The following is a 10828-nucleotide window of genomic DNA, read 5'->3' as shown; positions in this document are numbered from 1 at the left end:
TTTTGATACGGAGAAATACTGGAACCATTTTCAAATGAAATATAGTTAACATAATTGCGATCTGAATTACAGACACGTGAGTTTTGTTGTCCAGCTCCTTGAGAGCTGCGAGTTGCGCAGACAAACACAACGCTCCGACTGATTTCATTCGCCACCATCTCATCAGTCTAGATTCAGGTGTCTCCTTGCCTTCCTTTATTGCTCATCCTCTCAAATTTAATTTGATTTCCTGCATTGAAAGCTCCTTATCAGATTACTCCTTTATTCCACTTGCTTCTCCACGTGACCCGACTCACTCTCATTCCTTATTACTGACTTTGTTCTGGATTTTTCATTTTCTACCTTTGCTTCGATGGAACTTTAAGTTTAATCAGGCTCATAGAAAAGAGTCGTTACTAATCGCTACACCAAACTGTGAACTCCGTCCAACACAAAATGTTTTTTTTCCCTTACTTCTGTATTCCTAGTTGCTATCTATTTAATTATTATTTTTTTTTTAGTACCGTTTCAAACGGATTCTGTCTTTCTCTTCCAGGTTCTTCACTCTCATATCTGATCGACATGTTATGATCACTGTCATTCACTTTTTGTCTATTTATTGGATTTTCCCATCTTGTGTGCTTGATCCTTGCCTCCAATGAGGCAGCCACGGGGTCTTTAACTTTTCTTCGGGCTTCTTGCTAAAGCATCTCTGCATGCTACAGTTAAAAGTTCTCTTTTTATTTAGTCTTTTTTCATGCATGCCTTCTCTCTCCATTATTGCATATCTTTATTTTTGTAATAAATGCCCCCTAAACTTGCCTTCCTTTCCTGCACTTGGGTCCACATGAAACGGACACCCCCAAACATGACAATCAAACCATATATTGCGACACAAATATATCAAATGATGTTTTATTCAGCTTCCAGTTTGGTTTACTCGAGTCATGCACCATTTATAGTATTTTTAGTATCCACCTTTTTTTTTATAAGCAATCTAAATTCAAAGAACCACAATGGGTTCTCTCTTTGATATACAATATCACAGAATTGTTCATGCATTTTTGTGTACACGTTAACACATTTTGGCATAGCTTCGATATCGTATCAATTCATTCAGCGTAAACATCTGCATAAGTTTGGTAGACATCCAAACAATCTTAAGGAGAGACAAAAAAATCAAAAATCATTAAACACGGATAAACTCAAAAATCTCATAAATACCAAACATCATCTCGTAACCTCAAGACTGATTCAATATTTCTGACACGATATGTTGGTTTGAATCCTTTTTTTATCCGTTCTCGTTCATCACCAAACGAGAAGAGGTAAAGCTATTATTCATGTATCCACTTCCCTACGGTTCACATTGGATTGCAAAGGACTGCATGCACAAATCTGGTAGAGACGAAAGGTTCAGTCAAGCATGCCATCTCATTGCTTCTGATTCACAGTATTATTTAATATCGAATGCAATATTTATTTAGAGCCGCAACTCGATGTCCATTGACGGGTGTCTTTATTGGATCAGACAGATCTCCGCTGGCCGTGGGTGTGTGTCCTCTTGACAATATCCTGGTACAGCTTGGACTTGAGAAAACGAGGGTAAGAGTCTTTCTCCATGAGAGTGTAGATGATAGCTTGAGCTTCATTGAGGCTGCAGGGCGAGGGATCCTCCAGGCTCTGTTTGGTCTTCTCCCTGGTCTGGTAGTCAATGTTGACCTGGCACAAGAATGCGTTCAGTGATTAAAACACATTTGGTTTTTTTTTGCCTTTTCATTTCAGGAACAAATGAAAGAGTCGGCCAGACTGACCTCTCTTGGTGCCTGAACATCAATGAATTCCTTGAAGATCTTATTTGCTTTTGACAAAAGTTTGGTTGAACTTTTGATTTTTTTGTAGTCCTCACAAGCCATCCAAAACTCGATGTTCTCATCACTAAACTCTGTTTTGAGAAACGTTCGGAAGGCAGCCAGGCCATCTTGATGTGTGGCAAGAGAAAGGGAGGAGGTGAAAACAACAGGGGGAAAAAAAACATGATTAATATCACGGAGTACCACCAACATTCTTCAGAAAGTTTTATGAGTTGATACACAATATCTTGTTCCCAGAAATGGTAAAGGGCTGTTTTCCTTCGAACACAAACAAATCATACTCCTCCCACCTCTTCAATCTTTCTTCATTAGCATAGATAAATGATCAATTTGTGTGCAAGCACAGAGGAAGGGCATGTTTTTCAACAAACCCTGTGTCAGTTTGACATGTTATTTCCATCCTTCTAGTGCCGGTTGTTTACAGAGGCAAGAGTGGACAGCATGGCTCAGCTGTAAATATGCAACATTACTTGCACAACTGCTGTTTTGCACAAGGCCACACAGTAGCAGTGTAAATTGTTTTTTTTGTTTTACATTTTGACGCACGCGTTTCATTTTATTGACATAAATACTAAATGGCAAAATGTGCTACGTATCTTCAAATGCATACTGTGTGATGAATTTAAGCAGTCTTCTGCTGTCGGTCTTACCTGTGACATGGTTTCCTTTCTTAATCATAAAACCTGTAAAGTGACCAATAGCTACAAGATCCCGCCATGCTTAAGGTTTCTCCACATATAAACCAGGCTCTACAATTTTGCAATTTTTATTAATATCAGGAGAGCATCAAAGGCAAACAGCCCTCTCCAGGCCACTACAGTAAGAATTGGTCCCTTCCAAAGCCTTGCACATAAATGAGCAGATCAGAGACCACAATTTTAATATGATGGGTCCTTCTGAGGCTTGCTTAAAAAAAAAAAAGAACTTTAACCATTTTGCAAAGCTTCGCCCCCCCGAAATGATGTACGTCCAGTCAAGAAAGGTTTTCGTCCTAATTGCTGAATTAACATTAGTCCTAGATCAGGGGTGGGCAAACTTTTTGATTGGCGGGCCACAAGGGGTTCTAAAATTTGACAGAGGGGCCGGACCAGTAGCAGATGGATGGAGTGTTTTGGTAACCTCAACTCATCGGAGAAAATAAATACATTTAATCTTAAAGGAAAATTAAAGCATTACAACAATATATATGTCTTTGAAAAAACACAGTATTTAGAAAGTAACACATTAACAAGGTTTATTCATTTATTTTTTTTCAAGTTCGGCGGGCCAGATTAACACGTTAAATGGGCCGCTTGTGGCCCCCGGGCCGTAGTTTGCCCACGCCTGTCCTAGATCAAACTAATTGCAAATAATTTGAGATTAAGTATTTTCAAAATATGTAGTAGTTTGAGTTTTTGCTTGGTTCCCGTCAGTCAGTAGCAGCCATAGTGACTCGCATATATAAAATTATAAAAGATTACCAGTTTACGTTCACAAGATCATACAGTGGTCGACTCCCAACTTGAAGTTTTTGGGTTCGATCTTCAGCCTTGAGGAAGATACTGACGTTGCATTATCATTATATAAATGAAGGCATATTGAAATAAAGCCTGTTCACCATGCATTGTGTTAATGTAATTACACTTACACTTATTCAGTGTTAAAAAAAACACTGATAATCTTAACTTTGAACAAAACACACTAGTTTAAGTAAATCGTTCATTTTAGACTATTCCAGCTTTGTCACAGTGTCAACTGTTTAACACTCTCAAAAGTTTCATTTTAACTCGAGGTACATTGGGCCCATATAGACACTCATAGGGAGTTGAATTAACACTTTGGAATATGCTGTGTAATTGTAACAGTTTGTGTTACCATTGCAAGATGCATATTAAAAAAAAAAAAACCTCCAAAACATAACATGTTTACTTACATTTGTGGGACAGAACGTGATCAAATGATTCAGACCATTGAACAACCTCATCTGTTGACAATCTGAAGGAGAGAGAAATGCCTCGTTAAGAATGGCTGTCATGCATTTTAATGGATTATGTAATACCGAAGGGCATCATGATTTAATGTATGATTTATCCTGCGATATATTCAGAGTGGTTGTTCTGCTGAAGGCTGTAAAGGTAGTAAATTCTAGTTTCTGACTACACACAGTATAGGAAATGCAAACAGCAAAGTGAGATGAGAAAGGACGTGAGAGAGAAGAAAAATGAAGCGCAATGCTGCTCATTGTTCAAGTGGATAACGGCTACGGTTAGAAATGGTGGAATCAGCCCAGTGAGAGTTGAAGATTATGACTTGATGAAGCCTACACCAACACATCTGGATCTAGCACGGATGCAATGCTGTGGTCACCAAACTGGACACCCTCAGCAGCATGAGCCTGCAGCAGAAAATGTTGTTTGTAGGAGTCTGGGCTGCCCTGCTAAAGGTGCTGGCCCTGCGATCTGACCCCGGATAAACAGAAGAAGATGGATGGATGGACTCACTTCAAACACCTGGCAGTAGTTTCATGGACTGGCGGCAGGAACTCAGAGAAGTCACTGTAGGAGTCCGATTTGTGAGATAAACATCCTAGTCTGGTCTTCATGGTACTAATCCTGAACAATAAAGATAAGAAAATACATTTATTGATCAATCAACTTGATCGGTTTTATAATGTGATGTTTTCTTGGCATTGGTAAAAAAAAAAAAAAAAATCGAAATGCAAACATGTTAAAGCGAGAGCCAGATAACATATAGTTTTGCCAATTGTTTGTTGGTTTCTCTGCATGTTTCTTTGTTTGCTATCACAGACCACTTATGAAAACATCACACCATTTCCACGCAGCCTTGAAGAGTGGCCCCTGGCTGACCTCATCCGGAAGTGTGTCTCAGATCCAGTGCCAGATTGAGAGAGCAAAAGAAGCCTTCTATGTGGAGCTTCTCCCACTCACACCTAACTTCTCTCTCTTCTTACGAATTTAACACAGCTGGGGGCCATTTTCTCTTAGCAAGTACTACTGTAGATATCAACCAACCAGTTCTTTATACTCTATCAGCCAAACGCTTGCTATTTGATGGGTGGTCGGTGCTTTGTGCCAGCGCACCTTTCTACACAATGTTCAGAATATTCTCCTCTCCAACGGCTCAGTCGCACGAAGGATACCAACATATGATTTCATGCAACATATTCATTTCCAGTGACTCATAGACCCGTCGGGCAGATGCCTGTGGTCAACACACTCCCAGGGGAAGTAATGAAGGGGGTTGACTGACTGAAGAACAAGCGTTTTAGTGAACGAGCAACTGGTGTCACAAGCCATTTATTGCCACATTTGTTATTTGATATTGGAGCAGAAGCTAAAATGAATGGACTGCGGACACTACCTGTGTGTGTGCTTCGAAGCAGAAGATGAAACTGGGACTGAGACAAAGATGAAAGAGGTTAGCAGCCTCTGAGAATGACGCCGCACTCCACCCTTTTTAGTCATTTAATGTTCATTCACCGTCATGCTAACCAACTCATTGTGGATTTCTTGATGAGTGCAGATTAGGGATGGTTCGGTTCGGTTCCCAGCAGCAGGGAGCAATTTAATCGTATTTTTTCACAGTTCTATCATTTTCCCCTAAAAAGTAACAATTTTGGACGCATGGTGATTCTGCTCGACACAAGCAAACTGGTTCAAACCGCCTTAGATTAATCAATCAATCGTTAAATCAATTAATAAATGAATCTGTCCATCTCCACATATATCTGTATAACAGAGAAAATGTTTATTGCACAAATGCCCGACAGTTTGCTCTGAGAATGACAGCATTTTTCAGAATATTTTCGGAATACCTCCGGACATTTGGGCAGGTTTGTTTGGTTTGATGAGTCGATGTACGGAATGCTTTTTTCGGGGCTTTTCAACCCCTTCTGGAATGTGTGTCAGGGCAAAAAACATCAAAGCTTTTGTTGATTGTTTCAAGCTCCACTTTCGATGTGCGGTCTGCCCTAGAAACAGCCCGCTTACATAGTAGATGTTATGCAGACGACAAACTCACCGGACTAGTTCATCTCATCAGTGAGTCATAATCTCAAGGTGAGTTTCATTTAGTAATCACATTTGATTTTCAGCAAGGATTTGAGATGCAGCATGAATAGTACCAACACCCCCCCCCCCCCATGACACATTTTTGCAATGAGTCCCAAAAGCCTTTGAGGGAAGATAAAAATAGTAAAGCACTACTTTGAGGATCCTGCTTCCTTGCAATTTCCAGTCCAACTCTCCATGCACTATTTCTGTATGCAGGAATGATGTCTAACTTTCGCGTTTGGGAGACTTGACCCACTTAAGTAAGTGTCTTATAAAACCACGCATGTTCTTGTTGATTCAACTGAGTTCGAATTGATGTGGCTCTGGATATCTTTGACACGTTCCCTATAAAAACTGAAGCATTGTTAAAATTACAATGGCGATCCAAATGCACTCAATGATGTCATTCCACCAACCGGCTTTGGAAACTAAAACGGAATGAATTGGAAGTGTTGGGATTGTGGCGGGTAAGTAAAGCAGGAGCACCGCTGGTGGGGGTACACTTTCCAGAATCGAGGGCCATGAATAGGCTTCTTACAGATGATCATATGTACAGACGAGAAAAAAATGTTGCGCAAACCCATCTGGAAGAGGCCCAAAAAATATTTGAGTATTTTTTTTCCACATAAGCGTGTCATCTGAGCAGAATTGTTATAGATTGATATTACATGAGAGTTTATGACAAATGAAGAGACAACATCAAGGTTGAGGGATAATCTAGAATGAGTCGGACAATATTGCCAAGAGTCTGGCATAGAATGAAATAAATTCACAGCTGGGCAGTGACAAATTTTGAAAAAGAGTTCAATTAACAAAGGCCGGAGGTGGAATTTAGTCCGGTCCACGAATCAGCCCTCGTGCGTGTGACGAACCTACTCGCGAAATGACAAAAATTGCCTTTGAACGTGTCGAAAGCGTCACTAACTGTTTGTGAATGAAGAGACGTGAATGTCTGACATGCAAATGAGGGTCTAGTTCCAAGCTCTGGAAATAATGTTACATTTATTTCTATCCATAAAATAGGTTAAAGTAGAAACTGTTATGACTTTATGTCTTTTTTAGTTGTGCTTTCCAAACAGATTTTCTCCTGCTCTCTTGTGATGAATTGGTGTCTCAAAGCTCTGCAGTGGAGTGCAGACACGTGCTTCTGCTGAACTATTTATAAAAATATCCTGACAAATCTGTGTAGTCAGGAGGAAACAGTGCATGTTCTATTCAGCCATGCAGCAAAGGCTGACTCCCGGAGGGAAGGAGCTAAAAATAGAAAGAGCAAGCATCCCAGACACACACTGGCACACCTCTTGAATTATAAAGAACACGCTACATTGTCTCGTTCTCCTTGAAAGATGCCTATAGGCTTGTTGCTAAACAAACACAGATGCAGATCATTTTGCCCGTCACAATAGCTTTGATGTGAGCTAACTTGGTGCAATGCAGTTCATTTTTCCCTTCCATGTCCTCATTTCTGTGTCGCAAACTGCTTCACATGCATTTATGATATCATGTCCACCGAGTGAGCATGGAACGCACGCTTTTGTGGCTTTTCTCCCAAAAGACATGAAAATGAACTGAAGACTCTGAATTGTCTTTCGGTGCAAAAGTGTGCCCTACAAATGGTTGACGACCTGTTCAGGTTTTTGCCTGCCTCTCGCCAGTTCTCCAGCTCAGCTAGTGAAGGGAGGAATTAGCAAAAAAATATGTATGGATGGATGTTAACCGAGTTTTAGATCCACAAAAAAAAAAAAAAAATCAATACCCATCACAAGGAACAACGGATGCTTATATAAAGCAGGTTTCATTCTTCTCAGCACTGTGAGGAATGTGCATATGTGATCTGCCCAAGCACTGTCCTTTGTAGTGCCAATTTGTCATTGAGGATATGTTTCGAAGAAGCACGCAGTCTTGCATTACCCTGAGGGTAGCCGGCTTATTCGCCAATGTCACGTGCGTGGAGGGCCAAATTGCAGAGACTGCACACAACTTGGAAAATACGCAATCTGGGGACCTAACCGCCAAAACACAATGAGCCTTATTTTCTGCATGCATAAAAAAGCACATTTTGTAGCGTTTGTGTATTTGCTTCTCCCAAATCAGCAAAACAAAGAAAACAATCGACGAAAATGTACTTTCAGATCTTTGCATTGTGTATACCCGATTTATGTACAAAACAAATAAAGTTGTATTATCTGTGTAGCAATAGAAGCCTACTGCTTTTTTTTTCTGTCATTGTAGCTTTAGTCGCACTGTATCATCTACCCATTCTCAATAACGCTTATCTTTTTCAGTGTCACGGAGAGTTGGAGTCTAGCCCAGATAACTTTTGGTGGAAGGCAGACTACGCGCAGGATTTTTTGATTACATGAATACAAAGTTCTCATATGTTGGTCATCATAGTCCTTTCCCGTTTTCACTATTACATCTCACTGAGCTCCTTTGATGACCTGAATAGTAAAGTACCGGTAATAGTCAATACATACTGTACTTGCTATTAATTAAAATAATACAGATTAATACTTATGTTGAGTGGATCAATTGAGAATAATGCATAAAAGAATTTTAGAAATCAACCAAGTCCCTTTCAAGTTTATACATTAGGCCACACTTTTCTAGTGTAAAGGAAAAATTATTAATTCACTCATCTGAATAAATCTCTGGTGGTTCGACTATGACAAAGCTACCCTGGATCACTTTCATGTTATTTTAATCGACTCGCATCAGAAAGGTAGCCTTTGACTGCACAGTTGGATGCTCTTCTTTTTTTACATTATGTACAGTATGTGATCTGCTGTTTCATTGTTGAATCTTGACAAGGATGCACACTTGTAATATGTCGGAAGGGCAACATCAGATGGGCACATTAAGCAATTAACACATTCCTACGAGATTAAAGGATGCAAAAAGTCTACACACCCTATTGGCGAATGAATTGCCATAGGAAAAAAATGAAACTGAAATAAATAGTCAAAGCTTTTTTTTCCACCATGTGACGTTGACCTGTAATTTGACCTTGATTTAAATCTCAAGTGAGATTGCGCGTTAATTCTAAAGGCTTTAGGTAATCACGGGCAGACTGATGAACAAAGGGCCCTGATGAATTGTTCTCGTCAGCTTGTCCAGCTGCTCATGTCCGACAACCAATTATGCAATCAAGTAGTAGCAAATATGAATTTACCTTTGCGTGGAGAAAAAAAACGATGTGTTAGATCCTCTTCAAAGATTTCTCACATTGTTTTGCGTCCGTTATTCAAGTAAAAGTACAATGAGAGTGAAACCCGTCCCGGCAGACATGGGAAAATCATGCAATTCCAGAAGTGAAACACGCAGCCAAGATTCAAATTCCCATCATTAGAGCTGAGAGGTGAATATGTTAAATACTCATTTACCATGCCACCTTAGAGAAGCTACAGTGAAGTTTGAAAATATTGACATATTAAGCGATTGCAATTTTGAAATTCAATTCGTCCACTTTTGTCAGGTTTGCAGAAAAAAACACGGTGGTGGTAAAATGAAAAATGCAAACCACAGTTCTAATAATGTTGGGACGTTATGCAAAACGTAAACAAAAAAAACTGAATGACTGACCTAAAGTGGAACGGTCTGCTTTTGTCTGACGAGTCCACATTTCAAATTTTGATTTTGGAAAATCATGGATATTGTGCAAAAGAGGAGAAAAGTACCATCTGGATTTTCAAAAAGCTCGTGTCTGTGATGGTTTGGGGATGTGTTAATGCCCATGGTATAAGAAACTTGCACATCGGTGAAGGCACGATTAATGCTGAACGCTATTTGCAGATTTTGGAGCAACATAAGCTGCCATTCAAGCAATGTCTTATTAGGGAGACAATGCCAAGCCACATTCTACACGTGTTGCAACAGCATGCCATTATTGCAGAGAGAATTCTAGACAGGCCTGCCAGCAGTCCAGACCATGAAAAATATGCATTCTGAAATAAAAAATAGAACAACGGCGAACATAAGTGGATATTTGCAAATACAATAAATCGTACCAGTTTGAATATTAAAAAAAAATATTTGCTGTGAATTATTCAATGTAATATAAGAGTTGCAGATTTAGTTTTTATTTCATTATTTTTATGTCCCAGCATCAATTGGAGTTTGTATGAGCAATCATTTAATTTCAGCTATTAACCAAACAGTCTTTGCATCATCACTGTTTTCCCTGATTCAACAGAAAGCCTCCATTTAAAGCTGTTGATAATAATCAGCAAGTAAACCATTAGTAAAGCGCACCGACTCACATAATACTTTGAGCGCCATGTTCACAGAGGAGTTACATAACAGTTAGTAAGTGAATATTAATCCTTTACCTGGATTCTGTTGAGTCTATGCAGAGCAGATGAGGTACTTGTCTCCCTTTTTTATTATTGCCTCTCCAAAATGTATATTCGAGTAAGATGCAGTCTTCAATGCAGCTGATACTGGTGTTGTGCATGTAGGAACGTGAAGCGCTCAGAAGTGATAATATGATATATTTCAGATTGTGCTCTATGAGCCAGCGGCAGCATGCTCATTGGTCTGAAATGTGGAAGCGAGTGGAGAGAAGTGAGAGACAGAGGGGGTGGAATCAGAGACAAGCGTGAAGTGAGCTTTGAAGAATCTCCAAGGACAACCCAAGCACATTTTCAAAGTTGGGAAGGGTTTTTTTGACATTACGATCGAGGGGACGGAATACTGCAAAAACTAGCAGAGACAATACAAGATTACAAGATGGCGGGGGGGGGGGGATTTGAGATACAATATACATACAATATAAAGTACAGTGCATTGGAACTTAGGCAATGAAAAATAAATGAAATAAATTTGAGCAGATTGTTGCTTCAATCAAGAGCTTCAGTTCCCTTAATGTTTGCTTCCTAAATTAAGAAGAGTGGACATTACCAAGCACTTCTAAGTGCACGTACA

General features: G+C 39.6%; 1 protein-coding gene across 1 annotated transcript; it reads right to left on the bottom strand.

Moving 5' to 3' along the window:
- Nucleotides 1-880: 880 nt before the first annotated feature.
- Nucleotides 881-10486, bottom strand: rgs8 (regulator of G protein signaling 8). The gene is made up of 5 exons (XM_088312370.1): nucleotides 10234-10486; nucleotides 4334-4444; nucleotides 3766-3827; nucleotides 1794-1960; nucleotides 881-1701 (listed from the first exon to the last, which is right to left on the bottom strand). Exons 1-5 carry the CDS (start codon nucleotides 10356-10358, stop codon nucleotides 1507-1509), a joined length of 660 nt encoding a protein of 219 aa, XP_088168496.1. The 5' UTR covers nucleotides 10359-10486; the 3' UTR covers nucleotides 881-1506.
- Nucleotides 10487-10828: the final 342 nt, after the last annotated feature.

This window comes from Idiotropiscis lumnitzeri, chromosome 13 (genome assembly GCF_059441095.1).
Source record: "Idiotropiscis lumnitzeri isolate Australia: NSW breed Sydney's pygmy pipehorse chromosome 13, RoL_Ilum_1.0, whole genome shotgun sequence".
Taxonomy (NCBI): domain Eukaryota; kingdom Metazoa; phylum Chordata; class Actinopteri; order Syngnathiformes; family Syngnathidae; genus Idiotropiscis; species Idiotropiscis lumnitzeri.
Note: the sequence above shows the minus strand (reverse complement) of the source record. Positions and strands in the feature narration are given on the sequence as shown.

Excerpts from the sequence above, each read along its gene's own strand:
- rgs8 (XM_088312370.1), bottom strand. The coding sequence starts at position 10,358 with ATGCACAACACCAGTATCAGCTGCATTGAAGACTGCATCTTACTCGAA. Across the intron at positions 4,445-10,233 it reads ATAGACTCAACAGAATCCAG|GATTAGTACCATGAAGACCA; the intron begins GTAAAGGATTAA and ends TTTATTGTTCAG. Across the intron at positions 1,961-3,765 it reads TCACGTTCTGTCCCACAAAT|ATGGCCTGGCTGCCTTCCGA; the intron begins GTAAGTAAACAT and ends CCACACATCAAG.